Here is a 25,339-nt window from a genome sequence, read left to right as displayed (position 1 = left end):
CAAAGGGAATAGATGGGGATTTCTGAGAGCCGAGCTATTTGGATCATTTGTGATTTGCTGCCCTTGTAAACACTCTTAGTAAGAGAACTCTGCCTGAGAAGTGCTGATTAATAAAAGTAACTGAGGTTTTTTCCTAACAGAGAGGGAAATGATATAATGACTAAAAATGCATCAAGATATTACTTAGAAACAAACATTTTGAGACTTGCGATTCCAGACAGTAGCAGCCTCAGCTAGCTCTTTCTGAACAGCTGTACCAATGCCAATATCTCACAGCTTTAGTCTGCATTCTAAATGTGCAATACTCGGCCTTCTAGAAGGGGTGAAGGTCAGAAGGTCAGCCCCCTTAACATGTAACTTGAGGGTTTAACTTAAGGGTTCTTCCTCCTTAATGTTTTTGTGCTGGACAGTACCCAAATATTATGATATGGACTGTTTTTCTCTTGTGAGGGGCATATTTCCTTAACTTTATTCCTTCTTTCATTTCTTTACTCATCTTTCTTTTTAAACTACATTATTGCCCATCTTTGACTGCTTTAATCGTAATCAGAAGGTTGATTTACAATTTTTTTATTGTCTTATTTTGAGACAAGTAGCAAAGGTTTGAAAGATTTTGTATTGTTAACACTCTGTGTCTCAAAACTTACTTTCCTTAAAGTTCTGTTTGTGGCCTTGTCCAGCTCAGCTGGAACACCTGGAACTAATTTTAGGGTTGCCTGGCTGAGCCCCACACTGGTATTTGAAGTTTGCGTCCTCCCCAGACTCAAGCCCATTTCACCACCTCCGAAGGTGAGTGCAGGCTGATATTAATTAACAGTGAGTTGATTCACTGGCATCTTCCAGTCAATAAAGTAAATATTTGGCTTAAAATAGCCCTTTTCCCACTCCAAATATCAAACTTTTTGCTAATCCCTTACTCCATCGTGGTTGACTCACCAGCACTTACATGGTGTATGTGGCCTAAGAAGACATTTTGATTCTAAAAGGGAAGTGAAATACTCTTTAACATCTGCAAGTGAGACTCCTTGGACAGCAGGCTGGCCTTCAGTATGACTACATTGTTTTTCAAAATGTCCATTGTGGCGCTGACTCAGCATCACTTAATAAACCCTCTCAAGAAGGCTGGATTTCTCTTGTTTAATTATCATCTTGGAGCTTTCAGAGAACTCTTTTAGGAGTTGTTCATTCAGTTTTATACCCTCTGACATCTAAAAGTGCTGTGTCCTCTTGGTGCTAGCGTCCCCTCTGGCATGAGATGCAATAACAGGTGGACTAGGCAGTGAGAGGGCAGCATATGTTATTTAGGTCCCTTAGTGGGAATTTAATTGTTCTGTACTACAAAATAGAGATTGTAGAGTGACTTTAGATGCAAATATCATTTGTGGCCATCTTTTTCAAACTCCCTTCAAATTCTATGAAAGTTTCCTTAAAAAGGGAAAGGCAATTTGAAGATAAACAGACATATTTTTATGGTTGTGAGTTCATTTTCTTGTTTTGCTTTGTTTGGTTTCTTCCTGTAAACAAATACTCAAATGTCCACTTCATTTGATGACTAAGTTGGTATCATTAGGTTGGTACTGGGTGTGTGTATGTGTGGGTGGGTGTGTGGGTGGGTGGGTGTATTTGCACATGTGTATTTAAAATGTTAGAAAAGACATTGCAGCCTAAGGTAGAAGGAAAGATGATTTTAAAAACAAGGACATGTATGAGGCAAGCAGGAAAAGTTGGAGACTTGCATTTCAGTGATCTAAATAGTCATTGTAATGGGCTGCTTCCTATAAATGGACCCTTTGCATCATTGTTTCTCTGAATTAGAGAATTCTTGCTGAAGGCACAAGACCATTGAAGGAAGTAAAGCATCTGGTTTGTTTTGTAATGAGAAGCAGGAATGCAAGGTCCACGCTCTTAATAATAAACAAACAGGACATTGTATGCCATCATCACAGGATGTCCTTCCTTCAACAGAGGACTGACTGGGACTAAAGGAAAAGCCTGATGGGGCTCAGAACGCACTAATTACTGGCTTTCTGCCTTCCACTTGCAGTGATCAGTTCAATATTCCCCTTAACTGTGGAACGAGTAACACTGTACATTTTACTTACACACTCCCCTTTAGTCTGTCTGTGGATTTGGGGAACAGAAGTAAGGCAAAGAAATTTCAATATGTAGGACTGTAGCTTTTTCCTATTTCCCTATTTACTAAATTTTTGGAAGAGGGAAGTTAGTTTTCCAAATTTGAATGTACAGTATTTTGGCAGGAGAAATGGCAGCTTACAAGATTCTAGGAAAACATGTATTTCTTAGGCAATAGCTACGTTTGATTAAATTAAGGGCAAAAATCATCTAATTTGCTCTTTTCAAGAAATACTTTATATATTCTGTAACTGGGAATCTGACCTGAGGAGCTACAAAATTTTTAGGTAGCTTTCAAGGTTTCTTTAATTTAAGGAATGCACTCCCCCTTATTAAGCCTCAGCAGAAAGGAGGGCGGTCTGGGGTAATTAGAATACAATACAGCCCAAGTAAACGCTGAGGTTAAGTGTCTTCAAAGGGAAGTAAAAAGATTCCAAGTAAATGTTGATATTCACAGGCGAGGAGAGGAAGCTCCCGGCGCTCGGAATCTGGGGGGAAAGCCCTCGGCGCGGTGCAGGTGTGGCCACGCCCCCACTTCAGGCAGCTGGGAGGGTGAATCAGACGTGTGGCTGGCTAATAGGAAATCTGCAGCAGGGAGGGGAAAGGAGCCGCCGGTCTGGTTAGCACAGACTGAAAGTGCAGCCGTGACACTCGGCCCTCCAGTGTTGCGGAGACGCAAGAGCAGCGCGCGGCACCTGTCCTGAGCCGGCACCCGGGCGCCCGGGCGGCGGTAGAAAAGCAGGGACCGCCGAGGTGCGCGTCAGTCCTGCGCAGCCCGGCGAGGCGACACGGGAAGAAATGTCGGCAGTGTAGAGATGAGCGAGACTTATCTCAGATGTTGGATTTTTGCTGGGAAAAACTTGTGGTTACGACCTTGGTAAGGAACTTCATTTTATTTTTTTATTCTGAAATTGATCTGAAAACTTTTTTTTTTTTTGCTAGCGTAGTCGCCGTAGAAACAAGAAACAGCGCATTTAGTGCTGTCAAACATTTATAAGACTCTTTCCTTATGAATCATTAACCCTTTCAGTTCTACTAGGCAGAATTGTCAATTCATTGAAATTTCAGTAGTGGTTCCTGCCTACCATCAAAGAAAGTAAATCCTCCGGGCTGGTTTTAATTTTTGAATTTTGCTTTTTAAACATTTATTTGGCATCACGACTGTACATGTTGGAACTAAATAAAAATAGGCAAGTTTGTTTCTATCTTAACCAAAGGAAACTTCGCATCTGACTTTTTAAAGCGCATCATACGTAGGGAAGAAGTGGAAGAATATATAAAAGCCGCCTTGAACACTTTCACAGTGTTATGTTTACATTTTAGCAAGAATACTTTCTTACATAGAAATGCTACCTGGAGTCCTAGTGGTTATCAAATATGTATAGATGGGGAGATATTGAAGAAGTTGTTTACCTTATTTCTCTTCGAAGAGCACTGAGTGTGAGGAGGAATCTGCAGGAATATCCTTATTAATTTGCAAGTAGAAACAGCTTGTCCTCTGAGTCTTCTATATTTGTTATAACTTTAGTTACAGTAAACTGTAGCACACCAGTGACTTCTGGGAATTGGTATACTTTCAGATTTAAATGGAAAGTGCTATTTGTGGCTGAGGGCTCCTGAAGGAATTCTCTCCAGGGACTTCCGTTGAACGGTTTTATGTTGTGTTTTTGCTTTTTCAATTTTGGCGTGAGATGCCCACAGATCACGAAAAAAACTGCAGGGTTTTCCCCTTCACCCATTTTTCCTCCTCTTTTCCTCTGGTCCAAGTGACTTCTGTAAGGCTGCAGCTCAGTGATGCTGGCAGGATGCGACCGTTTTTGGTCTTACTTGTGAGAGGATGAAAGAGAGCGCGCAGCAGAGGGGGGTGGGCAGGTTGTTTTGAAAGTTGTTTTGCGTTGGGAGCTGGTGGGAAAGTTCAGGCTTCCCCATTTGGAAAAGGCAGGCTGGGTTCCGCTCCTGCACCACACGCGCTTTCCATTTTTAGCTTCATTCAGAGGCAGACAGAGCTCCTTCCTCTTCCTCTCCTTGTTTGTGACACTTTTCTGAGGCAGCTTTTCCACAGCACTGAGGGTCTGGCGGCCATGACCCCGGGCGTCTTCTTGGACAGAGGACTGAGCGCCCACAGCATTTTTCTGCCGTGAGAGGTAAACCCTGGGATTGTTCAGAGGTGTTTCTTGTTCTGATTTTTTTTTTCCCTCAATGAGGTGGCCACACTCTTTTTCTATTTTTCTTTCTTTCTTTTTTTTTTTTTTTTAAACTAAGAATAGCATTTAAAAACCTTGCTTCTTAAGGCAATCTACTTTATACGGCTTTTTGGCTGTTACTCAACTGCACCAAGCATTCTGCATCTGCTTTTAAAGTCTTCAGACTACTGTATTAGTCATAGCCTTTCAGAGGAGCCACAGACTCAGCAGGACAATGGGGATTAAAGGCCTTTCCCTTCTCTTCCAGGCTGCCCCGAAGTGTAGCTCCAACGCTGTGAGGTTTCAAGGATTGGCAGAGGGGACGGGGGGGACCATGAAAATGGACGTGGAGGACGCGGATATGACTCTGTGGACAGAGACTGAGTTTGAAGAGAAATGTACATACATCGTCAATGACCACCCCTGGGATTCCGGGGCCGATGGAGGGACTTCAGTGCAGGCAGAGGCATCCTTGCCAAGGAATCTACTTTTCAAATATGCCACAGACAGCAAAGAGGTAAGCCTCTGATTTTTTTTCTTTTTTTTTTTTTGACAAAGAAGCTGGGCACCTGACCCCGAATCTCCCTCCTTTACCCTTGAGTTCCCATAGAGCTGTGAGAATCTGTGTCAGTAAATGAATAATTGATCATTCAATTCACTTCTTTCATTGCTTTCTCCTCCCTAAGTCAGTTCCTTCTTGTTCCCTCCAGCCCTCAACTGTTCCATACTAATTAGTAAACAGTTAAATCTTTTGGCAAATTGACATGTCTTGAAAAAGTCTTCTTGCGGCATGGAGTGGGTGATAATTGTCAGGGAGCTTCAGAGAAAGCCGCTGCTGCCTGCTCTGGCTGGACTCACTGGGCAAGAACCTCAATTTGAAGGGAGAAGCTTTTTCTTAGAAAAAGAGTTTTTAATATTTCTTTGGCCTCTCTGGTTGTTAGGCAGCTTTATTCTTTTTAATGAGCCAGGTTTATTAGCTGGGTTTCTAAAATTATTCTCAAAACCTTGACGTGTTTATGAACTGAAGTGATGGTATAAACTGAGAAAAGGGTCATGTAAAAGTGTCCCCTGTCATCGTGACTTTTAAGAGCTAACCACTGTTTATCTGTGGCAGTTCCTTTGCTCTGGCTGAGCTGGCAGACCTGTTCCTTACTGGCCTCTGAAGTGGGTACACTCTTTATTGTTTCAAAGGGGCTGAAAATCCAAACTTGGAATGAGCATCTGATTTGTGTTTACCCTTTTATATAACTATTACATCCAGGCGTGATGTTTAGCTGTGAAATAACTTGCAGAATGGCTTCTTGTTTTGAGAATTCAGCTACTACAGTTGCTCTCCCCAGTGAGTGGACCACTGCTGGGTCAAATCGAACAAATCAACCCCCTCAATTGACTCCCCACACCAGCACCACACATCACTGTCAGTTATATTCCTCCTTCAGCAAGTAGTGGAAAGGGGATCATTTGCTCCTAGGAATCCAGAGATTGCTACTGGCACTAATAGCTACAGCCATATCAAGTCACTTTCCCCCTTCCCTAAGAACAGCATTTGGAGTCGAGGAGCCTGTTTTGGGAAAAGCTTTATCTCTTTCCTGTTTGTGTGTCTGAGTTCAGTGTGTTTGGTGAGGGGGAGACACAGCTGTCTAAAATTAAATAGAGCAACTCTGCTTTGAGTTTCATGAAAGCTCAACCTTTTTTTTTTTTTTCTCCTGCTGGGAAAGTGGAGGCAGATTTTGTACAGAGCAAAATTTAAATTGTAATTGTACATTAATGTTACCGAAAATTTAATCCCGGAGGTCAGCCTTAATTATACTTCTCATTGAAAGTAAGGACTCTTCTCAATAGAAAGTCTCTTAATGTGGCTGGTGGATCAATTTAGGATTTGTTTAGGTATTTAAGGTGTAGTGTGGTTTTTTTCCTATTTCAGATTTGATCAAATATTGGTCTGTTCCCACGGTTAACTTGTGCTGTGTTGCCCTGGCCAGCCCATTGGGACTGAAATACGAATCTCGATTCTGTGGGTCGTTTTTGCTTTTAATTCTGTAATGTTCTTGTCCTCAGTTCAGCTCTTAGCTTAAGAAGTTTTGTTGTTGTTGTTGTTTGCTTTTTTTTTAAATTTCCATCATTCTAAGTCAAGTAATGCTCTTGGATCTGAACCTTGATTCAAAGTTCAGAAAGATATAGTTGCTTACATGAAAGCATTCAGTTAGAGCCAGAGTTGGGACTTAGAGGGAAGTTCTCCTGACTTCCCCAGCCCGTGCTTTTTGACTATACTACCCTGGCCCCTCTTGGTGTCACTGTGGTTTTATTTATCATCTTAACATATTTTAGGCCAAAACTTTATTAAGCTCGTTTGGTTTCTTTTTTTCCTCTCTGAAATAGTGAACATATAACTCCCTAGTTCAGTTTGTTAAGCAACCAAAAAAATATGGAATATAAAGAAGGCTCTTCAAAACTAAGCTAGGAGTCAGTATTCTCTTATCCTTTTTCCCCATATTTTATGTAACTGAAACACTTGAGTAGGATGGTACATCTCCAGTCCCTAATCATAAAGCAAGCAATCAACAAACTCACATATAATATTGTCTTAAGTTGCTTTAGAATTTGTACCTGTGTTCCTGTTTCTCCATCCTTCCTTTTGGAACTTTGGGAATGGGGACAGTCCCTTTAGGTGGTGAAAGAGGATTGTGGAATTGAGCCATTGAGGGCATGAGAGCTGCAAACCAGTTCCAGAACAGAAGCATTTAGGATTGATGAAATGTTTACATTATCATTATTCAGTTAGTCTTTTAAGTCCCACGAGCCATTGAAATAGGAAAAAAAAAAAAAAAAGCCTTTTTACATGTAGTTTTTATCTGACTGATTTATCTTGCCCTTCCTTAAATAGCAGAAGATGTTACATTATGTACCATTCTGCTGACATACTGGGGATTTTTTTTTTAACTAGACCATTTTTCATTATGAATTTGTGTTATGTGTCAGCAGTTTTTGGGGGGGTTAAAAACAAAACATAGAGACTGTATTTCTGATGTTGAACCTCATTTTTAGATTTGGTTTAGAACCGTTCTGTACCTTTAATGAGGCTGTTCTTACTTCCTATTTCCAGAACTAAAAGCAAAGACGGACATACTATTCAAAACTTTAAAAACTTTTAAACTGAAGGGTTATTCTCTTACGGGGGTTTTCCCCTGTCCTCCTGAAATAATCTTCTATGAATACTTGAATGCAGAGGTCAGTTCAGGTATTTATATTTTAGAAGCAGTCGCCTGTACCAGTTTCTGCCCTTGGTTGAGCTCACTTGCATTTGAGAGGTGCTGTGCTCCAGTAAGTCTGGTCTCCCCGAGTCTTGTGAAGAAACACCAGCCTGATCTTGGGGACTCACTCAGTGTCCATTTTGATTGAGGTCCTTTATTAACCCAAGCCATCTGTAAAAAGCATCTCACCACAACATGCAACTCCTACTTCTTCAGAATACCTTTTATTTGGGAGATGATGTACTGTGGCCTTACCACATTTCCTTTACTATAAAGATAATAATTAAGGAGGAAACCTTCCAAAAACATCTCCGTTCACCCCACCCCTTTAAAAAAAAGGGGGTGAATTATAGGCTGAAGGCCTCAGTCTACTACAATGCTCTAGTCATCTCAATGTAAATATCCTTATATTCAAAATAGAATTTTAATTGAATGAGTCATTTTATGGGGTGGGGGAGGGGGACAGAGCTAGTAATTAAAATGATCTTAATGTAATTTGGTGTAAGGATGCTCATACCACATTTAGACCTGGGTAATGTTTGTGCTTAAAACCCACGGCTGTGTTTTTTGTTTTTTTGTTTTTTTTTAATGTGCATACTGCCTAAATATATATACATATTGTGTGTGTATTCTCCTTGCTACTGGACTTTCATTCAGTGCCCCCATTCAACCCATCCTGAGCTGTAAAATCTTCATTGTGTAAAACTGAAAATAAGACTGAGAAATCCTGTTCTTTTTCTTTTTTGTCTAGAGCCGCCCATGTTAGGGTGTGCTCTGTAACCAAGGCCAGTGACAGAGAGACAGTTGCCCAGGTAGCAGAGGCATTGGCTCTGCACATACAGCGTGGTGCGAAGGGCTCCTGTGGGGGCTCATGAAGCAGGGAAATGTTGAAGCCCAGTGTCCTCTCACTGATAGGTTTATAGAAGGCACTTGGTAGCTTGTCCCCAGCAATAATTCTTTAGGACCCTGGTCAGTTCCAGCATGTTTCCTTCCTGAGTTAGGTGAACACGTTCTTAATTGGCCTTTTTCAGCACTGTGAAATCCAAGGCACATTCCAGGTCCCTCTGTAACATTAGCTTGCTCCAACGATAGAATTTTATAAGCAGTGGGTCCCACAGATGGGGTTGGCCAACAAAGAAGTACGCTGGATCGTTCCAGGGCCAGAGGGAGAACTATGACTTGGTGTTTCACTTCCTGATAAAAAATAACCTGATTCTTATCCCCTCTACAAAGTTACCATAAAGTTGCAGCTTTGTGTTCCCTTTGAATAATGTCTCAGACATAGATCTGGGGTGAAGGTTTTATTGTTTTAAGAGTACTGGACTGGGAACGGGTATAAGTGGTATATAAACGAAAAGAATCCTTCAAACCTCAAACTACCATGATTTTATGTTTATATTTATTTATATGTATGGGTTTAATGTACTCTATAGTTCTGTGTATAACAGGAATATAAAATATTAGGTTTCTGCCTTACTTATAAAGATTATCCTAAAGAGAATCTAATATTGAGTCTCTTTTGTTTGGGGTTTAAGGATTTTCATAGCCTTCCACCACAGACCTCCTCTTTTTAAAATTGTTCTCCTGTCTTGCCAGGTGTATTAGACTTCTAAGGTTATAGACAGCAAGAACCACTGCTAATCCTGCTTTATATCTTGCCCATAGTTGTGCTCAAATATTTGTTGGGTACCTATGTCCTCTCCAAATTTCTTTGTAGGAACAAGCTTCTAGTTGACATTTCTTCAGCCATGTTTTATTAGTGTAAGATTGATGACTGAAATCCCAGAGGCCCAGTCTGGTAAAAGAATGGCAATTCAGAAGAAAAATCCTGACCTTAATGTAATGCTACTTGTTGGTAATCAAGCTCTGACTCTCAAGACACTGTCTGCAGGAGACTATAATTTAAAACAAAAGTTGATGAACCAGTTGCATGCCTTTCTTAAAATTACTGCTTTAAAGTGGGTAGGTTGAAAATATCAACTGCTAATTATTGGCTGACCAAAGAATGCCATTATTTGTTTTTCCTGTTTGTCATTTTAATATTATGGAATAATCACTCAAATATGAATGCCAAATGATATGTGTGTCATATGCGTGTCAACTCCATGAATTTTCCAGATTAGTTTCAATAATAATATATCCTAAACAATAAGCCTTTGAATAAGTATGTCGACTTGAGATTTAAGCTTTATATATTTTTTTATCTCAAGACTGCTCTGAGATACTCTCTTCCCAGTAGTTGTTCTGCCAACGAATACCAATAACGATGAACTGTTATTGAAAGGGCAGGTAGATAGATGTAAATGAAGGCAGAGGAGGAGGATGAAATGAACATCTGCTTTTTTCAACTCTCTGCCGAGATTCATAAGGGACCAAAAATAACACGCTAGCCCACCAACTTTGTTTCACTCAGGTTAGGTGTAGGAAATTTTCTTTTTTTCTCTCCCTTTAAAGTTTGGCATGCTCTGTTGGCTTGTATATAAAATACTAAACTGTTTTAAAAAAAATCAGTGGCCGATAGGAACTTACATGAGAAAGACCGGTCTGTCACACCCAAGTTAGGTGTGCTTATTCCTTATTCATTGAAACAGATTTAAATTCTTGATTAGATTTAATAAGGAATTAGTGATATAACCAAAATCTTATATTCCACTGTGAGCTATCTGTGAACATTTTTTGATTTGCCTGTTTGAGTCTGCCAGTTGGAGAAGAAAGAAACACACTGGAATCAAGAGGGATAATAAGAGCTGAAAATAAATATTATCACCATTTGCTCCCTGCTCTTGGTCCATTTAAGTAAGGAATTCAGTAGGTAATTGTGGGCTGTTTTGAGGGAGAAGAAAATAAGAATGGGAAAGTGAGTGAATAAAAACCAAAACAAACCTGTAACTGCAAAATGTTGTAAAGGCCTACTTACGGAGCAGTTCTTATGAATAGTGATGAGTTGCTGCCAGATACGTGGTTGGTGTTTTTTTTACCCCACTCGAGAAATTTACGATCAGGGAGGAACTGACATCCTTAACATGTTTCTTTAGCAAAGCCCTACAAGGTCAAAATTTGTGATACACTCTGTCTGAGAAGGTCATTTTCTCAGATCTTAGAACATGCAATCTCTCCTCAGTATGAAGTCCTCCCATTTCAAAGGAGGACTTTGAAGATGCTAGAGAAGAACGAAGTTATTTGAAAGGTCTTTCTTCTATTAAAGAGAACTTATAAGCTATGGAAAAAAAACCTTGTCTGGAATGAAAAAAAAACAAAACAAAACATAATGTGCTTGGTTTCTGGTTCCTTAGGCCTTTGTGGAACAATCAAAGAGCATTATTTTGGTTTCTGAGGTTAAAACTATTTTATTTCCCTCAAGCACACTGTGTTTATGGTTTGAGGGCGAAGAAGAAATGAGAAACTAGGAGCAGACCGAAATGGTCTAATCTTGATCATCTAATTCTGCAGTATCTTATTCTCATTCTGAAACAGAATGGTTATTCTCTCTGTTCTTCTAGAGTGAAAAATAATAATAAAAATAGAGGACTCTCAGTCATGGGAGATTAATCCTCGAGACTAGTCTAATACTTGGTTGAGTGTTTTCTTATGACCTTGCAATGTAAAAGAACCCCCCCCCCAGCCCCATAGCTGAAGCTTGTTGTTAATTATTTGGCACTTACTAACATTTGCCCTCTGTGTCACAATTTTGTGGCTGCTGGTTGTATTATCACTTGAAAAGGTTGGCTAACATTTTACATTTATAACTGTTTCATATGTTTTCCTCCCTTTAGGTTATTGGAGTGGTGAGCAAAGAATACATACCAAAGGGAACACGTTTTGGACCCCTAATTGGTGAAATCTACACCAATGATACAGTTCCCAAGAACGCAAACAGGAAATACTTCTGGCGGGTAAGTAAGGAAAGATTTTCCAGACTCATTAAGTATTAGGAAAAAAAATGGGGCTAGAGGAGCTGGGTCACTTCCTTTTTCAACCTGTGCTGAGAAATGCTGGGGCTCACCCACAAGTATCAGGACCCCATGGACACAGGGAAATCCGAGCAAATGTGATGAAACCAGTTAAATGTTTGGCTCTGGGAACACAGCCTGTTGGTGGTTAGCGATGGACTATGGACTGCATGTGAATCTTAATTTTTGCAACTCAGAGCTTTGTGATGAAGGGAAACAGTTTGCTGCTTGCTTCAAGGGTAGGCTCATTTGCATTTCTCTGCAAGGAAGTAGTAATGAGTCACCAAGCCTTAGATTTCACCCGTTCTTGATTTCTTGCTGAGTTAACTTTAATTGAATGGAGGAGTTATCATAAGTGAATTGTCTTGAAAATAAATGCTATTAAGGAAGAATGGTTGGGAGATGGGGCTTGTGAATAGAGAAGGACTACAGGACTAGTCCTATTTAAATGAGTGCACCATAAAACTATTGGATTTGAAAAAAAAAAAACTTATTGGGTTTGACAGTATATGTAGATTACACCTATAGCCTAAGGAAAATACTAAAATCATGTGAGATTATAAACTTTCTTATGACATTCAGGCAAGAGTCCTGGCCAATAAGACTTCCTCTGGAATATCAGAGTTAGAAAAGACCCCAGAGATGAGCTAATTACGATAGACTCCTTGAGAAAAAGACCTGGTGTTAGGGAGTGAACAGAAAAGTCTGATTGCTTACAAATCTCTCTGCGCTATTCAGTTTCTTCACTTAGAAAATAAAAATATGCTTACTAAATTATAAAAAAGTCATTTTTATACATACATAAAATGTACATGACTAATGGGGAATAATTACTTGAATTAGTTTAATAAATTACTGCATGGTAACTTCGAAACTGGTATTATCCTTAACTTGACCAGTAATTTTGCCTAGAACCCTTGTATCTCTTGTGATAAGTATCATAAAAAAACATCTGTTAGGAAATGTCTCAAAAGCTGTGCCTAAGGAAGAATATATATATTTTTTCTAACCCAGGGAGCATTGTGTTTGTAGAAATCTATTTTAGTGTTTTCCAAGCCAAAGAGAGCAGCTATTTATTCACTAAGAATTGAGTGCTAGCAGTTTGTATTTAATAATTACTCATGTTTAAAATATAGTTACTACTTGAGTTTTACTGGGGAAAATGTAAGTGCATTTATTGCCAATAAATTCCTCCCAGAAGTGAGCCAAAGAGGTGTATACAAGTTCTTGAAGTTGAAGTTCTGAACGAAGACTCATTAATATATGGTCATTTTGAGAAAAGGGGAAGAAATAACTAAGAACCTCCTATGAGTGTCACTGTTCTCTGGGTCATTAAAGACTCACGATAAGTAACTGAAAGGCATTCTTTAGAAGGGTTTATTTGAATCAGTCTTTTCACATGCCAAAGATACTGTAGGAGAGAACTTCCCACATGTTGTTAAAAGTATCCTGATTTTGCTGGCAGGAATATGAACATCTGTTCTGGGGAAAGAAAAAGTTTCATGCAAATTATATAGTCAAAGGAGAGAAGGGGTGTTCAAGTTGAGAAACCAGTGACATTATTTCTTGTAACTGTATTATGAGTCAGCACGTTTTTAATTTTCCTGATAATATATGGAAATGTAGTGAGGTGATAAGGAACAGTGTTCATTTTGTGTTTGCATGATCTTATTTTCTCGTGGGTGTGTATGTGTGTGACTTCATGGGGTTGACGTTTCTGTTGTAAAATGAGGATACAGTAAATTGTAGTCCGTGGAAGGCTGACTGGAAGCAACACACCCATAGCTTTAGAAAGCAGTTTCCGCCCCAGCGAAAGAGTGTGAGCGCGATGGAACCCCACGTTCCTGGAAGTTTGCACATCACAGTAAACAAACTTGAAAACCCCTCATGAGAGCAGAATTCACCCAACCTCGTTCCATTTTCTCTTAACAAAACACACCGCAAAAGCTCTCACAAGCTGCTTTGATGAAGCCACATGTATTTCCCCCTTCACAATTTACAGGAAGTTACTCTTAAAAGAAAGTGATTCTGATGTTTACTGCCTATGTTAAAGGGACAGAGTTCTTTTTACTTTTGATAACCTTTGAGCAAATATAGAAACCATTTATAGACTAATATAGTCAGTATGTGAGTAAGAATAGAGCAACAACTGGCTGGCCTGTTAGAGCGAAATTTCTGCTACGAACCAGTGCCCTGTTACTTGGAGACTACAAGTCACAGATAACCAGGTATTGATTGAGGAAATTTCCTAAGACTGAAGAAAAGGTGGTACCTCTTAAAAAGAAAGAGAAACTTGCTGTGAAAGGATAAGGAGTTTGTGTATAGTTTCAGTAAGAATATTTAGATTTTTACTGTTTTTACCTCCGCCTTTTTGCCCAGTGGCCAGGGTGCAGGTATTAACCAGCGGTAATATGACTATTGGGCTGGTTTTCAATTCTTCGTGATGCTTTGCCTTTAAAGTACGACATACTTTCTTCCTGTTCTTTTTCCAAAAACGTATGCCTATGGCTGTGTGTGTGGTGTTTTAGCCAGCCTCCTCCCGATAAGAGGGCTCCCTCTCCCCTCCTTTGGCTTGAAAGAAAAGCGCAAGGCTGAGCTTGTTTATCAAGAGGAAAAGTGACTTCTGAGTAGACTGTCGAGAATGCTGGCTTCTGTCCCGGGGTTCACTTTGTTATGGCAGGTGAAGTTCACCTTTGCCCCACCCAGTGTTTCCACAAAAAGGCAAGGTTCCAAGTATTCATAGGAACAAGTGTTACTTTGGGACTTGGAGGGTTGGGGGTGGAGGATGTGTGCATAGTTTAAGGCTTGGGCGGGGGTGTAGGAAACGGGCAAGTACTGAGGCCATAGAAAAAGTTGAGTTATTCAGTTTGACGTCGTCACTCATCCTGGTCTTCCTACCCAGGTGACTCAAAGCATTAAAAGTCAGCATAATCGGAACTGAAGTTAGCAGCATCGCCCATTTGCCATTCACTGTGTAGCAAAAGTAGTACTCTGTGGTGGCTTACTCAGTCAGAGGCAACTCCTTAAATGAAATTTTGTGTTTCCTTCTTCTGTTATTTTTCCCTGAGAACATGAAAAGACGATAAAACCAAAATGGAAAAGGTAACTGACAATGTGCCTCACCTGTAACCACCTTATTTCTGCTGATTCAAGACTACTCTGGCTAAACTGATTTGATTCTTTTTCTAACTAGGCAATAGGGGACCAGAAATCCCACATGGTACTTGCTGTATTTATTCTTAGAGGTGCTGGGGAAAGCTTTCCCTTGCTTTGGGGCTGCCTTTGTTTGACATGGCTGTCTTCTTTTTTTGGGACAGATCTATTCCAGGGGGGAGCTTCACCACTTCATCGATGGCTTTAATGAGGAGAAAAGCAACTGGATGCGCTACGTGAATCCTGCACATTCTGCCTGGGAGCAAAACCTGGCTGCGTGTCAGAACGGAATGAACGTCTACTTCTACACCATTAAGCCCATCCCTGCCAACCAGGAACTTCTTGTGTGGTATTGTCGGGACTTTGCAGAAAGGCTTCACTACCCTTATCCTGGAGAGCTGACAATGATGAATCTCAGTAAGTGGATTACAGAACAAAATAAATAAATAAAAAATGCCAGTAATGTCAGTTCTGCCCTATGAGCTCATAACATGTTTAATTATATGGTTTCATCATCCTGTTGGGCCACAGTAGGTGGCTTAAACTAGGGACTAAGAAGAGGGAATTTTTTTGTTGTTCCTATTACTTATTATGAAACTTCATTCATTAAAAAAAAAAAAAAAAAATAAGAGCTGCTTTGAATGTTTACTTCAGAAAGTTATAGGACGAAATGTATTTCTAATTTATCCAGCAGTGGGCAGGTGGTAGTATATAATAGGGATTGGTTCTCACAGGCTGACTATGCAAATTATAGCATAAATATATTGTGGAGATGTGCATTTAGTTATCAAGTTACTGTCTGATGTGGTACATTATAAGATTGTTTCTAGAAAAAGTCTCCATCATGATTTTTCAAATATTATACTAAATAGATGACCCTAGAGATTTCATATCTTAGCTTCCTTCCTTATGGTAAAAACCTAATTATCTGATCTCCTAATCAGTATTACAGTAGTCACCTATCACTTTATATTAACAAATTCTCAGTTCTGTAGGTTTATAAGCGTTTACTTTTTATTTGGTTGAAATTGCTGTCCTGACCTCTTTTTGCAAAGCGCTACTTCATTTTAGTCATTCTCAAGTGATCTGAATGATTTAGGAATTACCATAAAATTCTAACCTCTGTTGTAACTGTGGTTGTATGTTCTCAGTTATACTGCAAAGCTATAAAGCAATTTTGGAAATGATCTCTTTTGGGTTTAAAAGTTAAAACAGAATGCTGCATCCTTTGTCTTTTTTGTTGTTGTTTTGATATAATTTCAAACTTGAAGAAAAGTTGCAAGAATTGTACAATGAATTCCCATATACCCTTTACCCAGATCCACCAATTGTTGAAATGCTCTTCCATATCTTTATCTGAAGGCTAAATTGTTTCCCTTTGTATTTTTATCTTTGAGACCTTTGGACTAAATCTTAATTTTAAATTGGAATTTTGGCTTACACTTTAGGACCAATTAACAAACCAATTAACATATTATCCAAGTCTTAAGTAATCCAACACCACAGCTATTTTGTGTTCATCTCACTGTCTAATTTCCTTGGTCTCCCTTACGATCTCAAGACTGTTGTGTATTTGCTGTTTTCTAAAAATCTGAGGCTATAAAAGCTGACACACCTTCGCCATAGGACCACCTTATAAATAGCAGCCCGCCAGTTGTTTGGGTCTGTGAGTTTTTGTGTTCATGGTTCTATAAGGCAGTGCACATGCACACAAACACAGTATACCCTTGAGCTTCAGAAAAGGATCTGGGAATGTTTAGAAACAAACTGGCTTCCAGAATGAGCATAATGAAATCAGGCCCTGACCAAAGGTGGTACCATCAGGGCTCCTGGGAATCTCTCTGTCACATCCCTAGTACTGGGCATCCCAGGAGCCATTTGGATATTTCCACATCTGTATGTAACAGGCCCAGTGCTAAGAGTTGATGGTAAAACACCCAGGTGCACAGTTGCATTTTTAGGGAGCTTCCATTCTAACGGGGCATCTCATGGGATCATTTGCTGCTTCCTTCTCAACGTTCTTCGCATAACAAGCCACTTCCTCTGAAGGGTCTCCTTTCATTTCTTGAGGTTAATCATTTGTGGAATGAGAGAAAGTCTTCGTTTTTTGTTTTTTGTTTTTTTTTAACGGTAACTCCATTTGAGGACACCCGGTCCAGTAGTGACTTTGCACCAACCATGCTTACCCCACTCTCTGCCTGTCAGAAAGAAAAAAAAAATCATTTTAAGGTCCTTGCATTTATATTCCTCAATGAAAGCCTTTGCACAGTATTTTAAGATTCAAATGTTCATTCTTTGTGTTCAGAAGGAACTTTTCATGTATACTGTGAAATGGCACCTTTGTTGCCTCAAACTACTCCCTTTTATTTATCCAGAATCTTTAATTGCTATAAAAGGCAGTTTAACATATTTAGGTACCCAATATCTATAGTGAAGAATGAGATGCAACAATAATTGGTCATATGAAGACAAGGCTCCTGCCGCCGGTTGTGAAACCAGTTGTCTTAGGTGTGGCAACTGGTGATTGAGACTCTGATCAGGAAAATTTCCACTATTTCATCAGGTCTAATAGGAAGATTGTGTCTCCAAATGAGTTGTGTTGGGTTTCCATGCTTAAAGCACTATAGAGTTCTGTGCTAGACTCTCCGTGATGGCGCAGTCGGTAGAGTTTTGAGGAGAAGGCGTTTGCAGCAAACAAGTAGGGAAATCTAAGTAGCCAGAGATCACAAATTATGGGTGGCATTTTTCCAAAAACAAACAAACAAAAACCCCACTAAACTAAAAAGAGTAAGTACTAGTAAACTCCTACCTCCCTCAATTTTTTTTTTTTTTTGTATTTTTTTCCCTATCTATCTAGCTAACCCATCTAGAAAACAGTTGATCAAATTATAGACTTCTAAATGTTAATCTGCGTTCTCAGTTTCAGTTGAAAACAGGCTTTGTTTTGCCTACTGCAGAACTTCTAGGTTCTTTCTTGTAGTCTTGGGGGTTCTTATTATAGATCGAAAATGTGAGTCGGCATAATTAAACCATTCAGAGCCTTCAGAAGCAGTTCACTCTTGAAATGACTCCGTCCGCCTACAGCCATTTAAGATTTAAGAACAAAAACAGATCTTGATTTTCTTTTTCATGTTAACTCAAACTGCCTCTGAGTGGGAGAGTCAGAAATGACACGAGCTCCACTGATTACTCAGCTGCTGTTTGAAGGATGATTTTTTAAAATGTGCTTTCATATACACAGAAGCTCCATAATTCCCACCTGTAGAACATCATCTGAGGGAGGCTAACACATCCCTCTGGATATTGTTTTAAAATAAGATCTAGATCTATTTTTCTTTCTAAAGGCATAAGAAATAGCTAAAGGGTATGGTGGATTTACTGTATGTTGACATAGTGCTCAGTGCTTGACTCCAAAGAGTTAAATTCTGACTTATTTGTTGGCCCAAACATTAGCTTTGTTTTAGTTCAATAATCTAATTATACTCATGTGCTTATTAAGAACACCTTACTAAAAAAATTGAGGGGCAGTGCTATGGATGGACTTACACTTTTATACTTAAGGCTTTTCTTTTGTTCAATTTTAGAACCAAGGGAGTATTGAGGCTCCTGGAAAATTTGTGAGACTTAAATGTTAATTTGCTAGCTAAAAATGGCAGAAAGTTATAAGGGTGATGTTTCTGTATTTTCAATTTTATTAGGGTGACCTTTATTTTTGGGGGTGGGGGCACCTCTGGATGCCTCCAAAGCATTCCTTCTTACCCCCATAAAATTCCTTCCTGTGGCTGGGAGAAGCCTTGCCTATCAGTGTGCCTATCAGTGTTCCCATCAGTGTTCCCGCTTGGTTGTCTCACTCCTTTTTAAAGCTACCATTTTAGCTTTAAAAAACAAAAGTGACGATTTGAACTTCCTGCCTCCTGGGCCTCACTGAAAGACTGATATTGGCCTGATAAGGGGATATTTATTTTGGTTTGGGGGCTTCAGAAATCCCTCTCCCTTAACAAGCTTTCCATCACTGCCCCCCTGATCAGCATCTTTCCTGATAATGTCATCCTCTGTGTTTATTCTGGGGCCACTGGCTCACAGAAGAGGAACTGATAACAGCTAGCAGGAGATAACATTCTCTGAGGAGCTCTCAAACTGGAATCGAATTCCTCAAGCCTGTCACCAGAGAATGGATTTGGAGAGTTCAGAAGCTGGAGTTCCAAATTGTTCACTTCTAGACCTATTGGATATCAAGCCTGGGGTTCTTTCTCAGTGAAATCAAGCAGGGACATTTTTAAGATGATGGAGCTTTACAAAAGCTCGGGCATGATCCTTCTGGTGCTGAGGCGAGGGTTCTGCTGCCTTGAAAGGCGACTCTGCCCGCAGAGGGGGTGCCCTTCCCGGGCTGACTGCATACCCCATCTAGGGCAGTTGCTCTAGTTGGAGTGATCACCCTCCAGTAACCATAACCAGCGCTTAAACTAAGCACCATGGGCTTTACTTTTGATTTCCAGGGAAGGCTGAGCAGAGCGCTGCAGTTATCCCAAGTGTGTGGGGGCAGGGCTGGCCGGGCATGGATGGTTGGAACTGTTGCTCCTTCTTGCTGCTGTTACCAAATAGTCTATTTCCCAAGTCATAGTATACCTTCTTTTGGAATAAATGCTTTCATCCTCGCTGCCTCTGTTTTCTTTGGTGCTCTAAGTAATTGAACTGGCTCGGGAAGTGCCAGTTGTGGTTTGGCAGAGGTGACTGTGTCGTGCCTTAGGATTCCAGGGGATGGCACTGCCAGGAGACAAAGTGCTGGTGAAATGCTCGTGTTGTCAGCAAGTGGAGGGTAAGGGGTGGTTTCCACATGACTGATCTGTTTGGCATAGGCAGTCTGGACAGTTTTTTTTTGTTTTTTTGTTTTTTTTAAATCAAATTTGTATTTAAACAAGAATTGAGGTGAAAATTGATGACTGCTTATTACTTGAAATGAGTCTTAATCTTTCACATCTAGCTCACAGGGTGAGCTGATTTCCTTTAGTTAAACTGAACATCAGAATGACTTTATATTACATTTGACACTCCCCCCCCACCCCGGAATTTTCCACTTCATTTTAATAGAAGCTATCTGTTTCGGCATGAACAGCACTTTTCTATGATAAGGTTTTTATGAATGGAAACAAAACAATCCAAACGGTGCTGTTCACTCGATAGATGTTGCCACTGTCCCCACTTTGCTGAGGAGGAAATGGAGAGTGGCCCAGAGACCTTTAGAAGGAGAGGGCGTCAAGCCAGGTGTCTCTAACTTGCGTAGCCAGCTGGTGCTCAGGTTTTCTCAAAAAGAGAGAGCAACTTTGGCAATTTCACTTCACTTCTCTCTATCGCTCTGAATAATCGCCCTTTCTTCATTTTAGCACCAACGCAGAGCAGCAATCCAAAGCAGCAGAGCACTGAGAAAAATGAACTTTGCCCAAAGAATGTCCCAAAGAGAGAATACAGCGTGAAAGAAATCCTAAAATTGGACTCCAACCCCTCCAAAGGAAGGGACGTCTACCGCTCCAACATTTCACCCCTCACTTCAGAAAAGGACATGGATGACTTCAGAAAAAGTGGGAGCCCCGAAATGCCCTTCTACCCTCGGGTGGTGTACCCCATCCGGGCCCCTCTGCCAGAAGACTTTTTGAAAGCTTCCCTGGCTTATGGGATGGAGAGACCGACTTACATTACCCACTCCCCCATCCCGTCCTCTGCAACTCCAAGTCCCTCATCCAGAAGCAGCCCTGACCAAAGCCTAAAAAGCTGCAGTCCCCACAGCAGCCCAGGGAACACGGTGTCACCGCTGGCTCCCATCCCCCACGAACATCGGGACTCATACACTTACCTGACCTCGCCCTACGGCCCTGAAGGCTTGGGCTCTTACCCCGGATACGCGCCTGCTCCCCACCTCCCACCAGCTCTCATCCCCTCATACAGTGCTCACTACCCCAGGTTTCTTTTACCCCAGTATGGCATGAATTGTAATAGCCTGAGCGCTGTGGGCAACATAAACAGCATCAACAACTTCAGCCTCTTCCCGAGGTTGTACCCTGTCTACAGCAACCTCCTCGGTGGGGGCAACCTGCCTCACCCTGTGCTCAACCCAGCCTCTCTGCCGAGTTCGCTGCCCTCCGACGGAGCCCGGAGGCTCCTTCAGCCTGAACATCCCCGAGAAGTGCTTGTCCCGACACCCCACAGTGCCTTCTCCCTCCCCGGGGCCGCTGCCACCATGAAGGACAAGGCTTGCAGCCCCACGAGCGGGTCTCCCACGGCGGGCACGGCTGCCATGTCGGAGCACGTGGTGCAGCCCAAAGCTACCTCAGCAGCGATGGCAGCCCCCAGCAGCGACGAAGCCATGAATCTCATTAAAAACAAAAGAAACATGACTGGCTACAAGACGCTTCCCTACCCACTGAAGAAGCAGAACGGCAAGATTAAGTATGAGTGCAACGTTTGCGCCAAGACTTTCGGCCAGCTCTCAAATCTGAAGGTAGGCCTCGAGCCCTAGCAGTTCTGCTTGCCTGCTGGGAGCTGTGTGTGTGGGTGCACCTCATGCTTGTGTTCCGCTCACTCTCCACGGGCTATAAACTGCCAAGGCAGTGTGAGACCTGCAATGAGAAGAGTCCGGGTGGGCTCTGTTCTGCCTTTGCACTTGTAACTGTGTGGCTTTGGATGAGCTCTGCCTTTCTCCTGAGTTTCTTCTGAACAAAGCTGTAACGTTTGGGCCAGGAGTTCAGTTTAAAGTCCCTGCTAGCCTATGGTTTTTAGTTCCTTTTGCTCAAACCAAACAAAACATTCTGAAAACATTGGGGCTTTATTTGTTCTGGTTAAGACTTTGTCTTGATGCTTTTCTTAAGATGGTTTGTGTCATAGATGCCCGAGTCTGGGAGGGGTGGCAGTAGGTCTTGGAGCTGATTGGAGAGCAGAGCTAACCCATGTGGCTTCTTCTCAGGTCCACCTCCGAGTGCACAGTGGAGAACGGCCTTTCAAATGCCAGACTTGCAACAAGGGCTTCACTCAGCTCGCCCACCTGCAGAAACACTACCTGGTACACACAGGAGAAAAGCCACATGAATGCCAGGTGGGCAGTATTTTCTGGGTAACGCATTTGACCTCTGTGGAAAATGTCTGTGGAGTTGCTCTCCCATTTCCTAGAGCCCATAGTTGAAACCAACTCAGGGAATTCTGCTTTGCCCCAGGCCATCAGTACTGGGGACCTCCCAGTGCTCTGTAGCTGCTGACAAGCTGAGAGGATGACACAGCCCGCTTCCAGTGGGTGGGAAAATGGCAGGGGAAGTAAACAGCACGTCATGTGCAGCGTGCCCACATCACCTTGTTTGCCTAGTGCCACGCCATCGGTGTCACAGGGAGGCCTCTCGCCTCCCAGGTTGCTGGCTGTTTACCAGCTTACCCCTCCCGTTGGCCACTTTTAATCTTCTGTTCCTCCTGTCTCCCTTCTCTTCCCTCTTCCCCACACCACAGGTTTGCCACAAGCGATTTAGCAGCACCAGCAACCTTAAGACCCACCTACGGCTCCACTCCGGAGAGAAACCTTACCAGTGCAAGGTGTGCCCTGCCAAGTTCACCCAGTTCGTGCACCTGAAACTCCACAAGCGCCTACACACCCGGGAGCGGCCCCACAAGTGTGCCCAGTGCCACAAAAGCTACATCCACCTCTGCAGCCTCAGGGTCCACCTGAAGGGAAACTGCCCCATGGCCCCCGCTGCCGGGCTGCCCTTGGACGACCTGACCCGAATCAACGAGGAAATAGAGAAGTTTGACATCAGTGACAATGCCGACCGGCTCGAGGACATGGGGGACAACATCGATGTGACCTCTGTGGTGGAGAAGGAAATTCTGGCCATGGTCAGAAAGGAAAAAGAAGAAACTGGGCTGAAGGTTTCTTTGCAAAGAAACACGGGGAATGGACTCCTCTCCTCAGGGTGTAGCCTTTATGAGTCATCAGAGCCGTCCCTCCTGAAGCTGCCTCACACTCTCCCACTACCTCTGGTACCTGTAAAGGTCAAACAGGAAACAGCTGAACCGATGGATCCTTAGGATTTTTCAGAAAATGAGAAGCGTTGCATTTTGTTTTGTTTTGTTAATTTATGACCTGGTGTAGTCAGGGTGCCTGTAGCAAATTCCTTGTACATACTTCCACTTCTGCATGGCTCTCCTGACCACAGACAGTTTCCCCTCACCTCTCTGGAATAAAGAAGGAACTCCAAAGTTACTGAAATCTCAGGGCATAAACGAAGCAAAGACAATATATATATACATATTATATATATATATATATATATATATATATACTTATTTACACACACATCTATATATTTGAACCTGAGCATTTTGAGAATTTGTGTGGATATGTTTGCATAGCCTTCCCATTACTAAGACTATTGCCTAACCATAATTATTTTTTCAATGATAATACTTCATAATTTATTATGCAATTTATCATTCAAAAAGCAATAATTAAAAAAGTTTACAATGACTGGAAAAATTCCTTGTAATTTGAGTATAAATGTTATATTTTTGTCTTGTGACCATTCTTTGTAGATAATTTGTGCACCTCTGTTTAAGTACCTAAGATTTAGCAAACAAATATATTACTTTCATCGACTTCCCTCTGTAATAATGGTTTGGAAATGAGGTTTTGGTATTGCCAGAGTTAACACAGTTGATCTGTTAACTCAAAAGATCATATCGTTTGGATGGCATTATATAATTTGGAGGTATGTGTGCAGAATTACCAATAATAACTTGTGTAGAAGAAACAAGAAAAAGAGTAGTGTACGTTTCCGTAGGTAGTTCAGATTTTTTTTTTTTTCCTAGACACAATTTTACCCAGGAAGGTAACAGGAAGGCTCTGCAGCCTGTCTCCCTCTCCAAAACGCAGAGCCCCTCCCTCCCCCCTCCCACTCCCCAAAGTCATGTGACCATTCACAGTAGCCACGTGATTGTTGCATCCCAACGTATTATCTGAAAATGTGAAAAAGACAAAATGCTATGTTTAAAACCACTGCGAAATTTTCCCAAAGCACAGGTGGTTTTTGTATCTGTGAGGTTTGGGGCCTTGAGTCTGGGTGTTGTGTTTGTTTTTGGTTCTGTTTTTTTATGTCAAAATTGCACAAATATGGTGCTCTACCAGGAAGGAGTTTGAGGTAGATAGGCTCAGGCCACACCGAAAAGCAAAAACAGAAAAACGGGTATTCTCATAATCTTAGGTAAAAGCGGGTAATGAACATTCCTATCCCCAACACATCAATTTTATTTTTTTTCCTGTATAAAACTCAGCTTTTCCTCAGTATTTGTGTTTTTACATTTTATGGTTAACTTAATTGAAGATGAAAGGGCATTGCAAAGTTGTTCAACAACAATTACCTCATTGAGTGTGTCCGGTAGTGCAGGAAATGATGTTTTATCTAATGATTTGCTACCCTAGAGAAGAAACCAAGTGTGCTCCAAAAAGACAGACTGTGTGTCATTTTATCTTTTATTCTGTTAAGTCCAAAGATGACATGTTGGCATTCAAGGTGTAGCAATGAATGATGTATATTTATAAATCTATTTATACCACTATACCATGTGTATATATATATATATATATAATATATTTATAACCACTTAAATTGTGAGCCAAGCCATGTAAAAGAACCTACTTTTCCTAAGGGCAAAAACAAAAAATCAAACCTTTGCTGAGACTCTGCTTAACACTCAATAACCTCAAAATCTAATTTTTGTGCTCGGGCACCTCCTTGCTATTGCCAGAGAGCCTGGAACTATGGTGCAAAGGTGGAACTGGGTGACAACTAGGGAGAAAGAGAGCAACCAATCCTTTTGTACCATTCGGGACAATCAGAGATAGATAGCTTTAGTTTTTTCCTTGGTTGGATTTTCTTAACTTTTAATCAAAGACCAGCTTAGTTTTGTTTTGCCACCTTGTGATTATGTGGTCACACCCAAGTCAAAGAAATAAAAATCCCATTATTCAGTCCCTTTATCAGCCATAATTTTTCTCTCTTCCTCTCTCTCCCTCCTAAATACTGCTCTCTTACTAATCAGTCCATTTTATATATTCAGCAATTTTTTCATGGCAACTAATGTCAACCCTGCAAAATAGAACAGGTTTAGGATAAGCCAGGGAAACGTAATAGCCTTACTGATCTGTACTTATAAATAGCAAGACAGGAATTTTTAATGTATCGGTGTTTGACAAACAGCTCTTAATTGTAGGTAATACGAAGCCCTCACTACTCGGACATGGACACCACTTTCTCTTCACCACCGTTCATGCATTCTCTTTTTTTCCCTTGTGTGCTTTCTTGTATTTGAGAATTTTTACAAATCATTGCTTTGCAGGTGGCTGGAGACTTCTTCCTTCTCTTTCCAAGTGACTTTCCCCAATAGGCCTCTTACATGTTAATGTTGAGCCCACAATCAATAGTGGTTTTACTTTTTCCTCTATTCAAAGTTAAAACTGACCAAAGTTACTGGCTTTTTACTTTGCTAGAACAACAAACTATCTTATGTTTACGTACTGGTTTACATTGTTATTTATGTGCAAATTGTCGAAGTGTAAATTAAATATAAATGTTCATGCTTTACCAATGCTTGTCTAGTGTCTTGAGTGAGGGGCCAGTGAGTTACATCTTATCCAAAC

At 41.1% G+C, this 25,339-nt stretch overlaps 1 protein-coding gene across 5 annotated transcripts; it reads left to right on the top strand.

Moving 5' to 3' along the window:
- The first annotated feature begins 2,763 nt into the window (after positions 1 to 2,763).
- Positions 2,764 to 25,273, top strand: PRDM1 (PR/SET domain 1). Of its 5 annotated transcripts, none has more exons than XM_037842981.1 (7): positions 2,764 to 3,010; positions 4,533 to 4,833; positions 11,341 to 11,460; positions 14,835 to 15,087; positions 20,052 to 21,163; positions 21,626 to 21,754; positions 22,156 to 25,273. In XM_037842981.1, the coding sequence occupies exons 1-7, from the start codon at positions 2,949 to 2,951 to the stop codon at positions 22,729 to 22,731; spliced, it is 2,553 nt and encodes an 850-aa protein (XP_037698909.1). In that variant the 5' UTR covers positions 2,764 to 2,948; the 3' UTR covers positions 22,732 to 25,273. The 5 variants fall into 5 exon arrangements, with proteins under 5 accessions (XP_037698909.1, XP_037698904.1, XP_037698905.1 ...); XM_037842976.1 differs by having other exon boundaries at positions 2,765 to 3,010; positions 4,585 to 4,833; XM_037842977.1 differs by lacking the exon at positions 2,764 to 3,010 and adding an exon at positions 3,118 to 4,277 and having other exon boundaries at positions 4,585 to 4,833.
- Positions 25,274 to 25,339: the final 66 nt, after the last annotated feature.

This window comes from Choloepus didactylus, chromosome 7 (assembly GCF_015220235.1).
Source record: "Choloepus didactylus isolate mChoDid1 chromosome 7, mChoDid1.pri, whole genome shotgun sequence".
NCBI classification, from domain to species: Eukaryota; Metazoa; Chordata; class Mammalia; order Pilosa; family Megalonychidae; genus Choloepus; species Choloepus didactylus.
This window is presented reverse-complemented; position numbering and strand designations above follow the sequence as displayed.

What these genes read in the sequence shown, in the direction of transcription:
- PRDM1 (XM_037842981.1), top strand. Translation starts at nt 2,949, where the DNA reads ATGAGCGAGACTTATCTCAGATGTTGGATTTTTGCTGGGAAAAACTTG. An exon ending in AACTTGTGGTTACGACCTTG is followed by an intron (nt 3,011 to 4,532) that starts GTAAGGAACTTC and finishes CTTTCAGAGGAG; the next exon opens with CCACAGACTCAGCAGGACAA. An exon ending in AAAAGCCACATGAATGCCAG is followed by an intron (nt 21,755 to 22,155) that starts GTGGGCAGTATT and finishes CCCACACCACAG; the next exon opens with GTTTGCCACAAGCGATTTAG.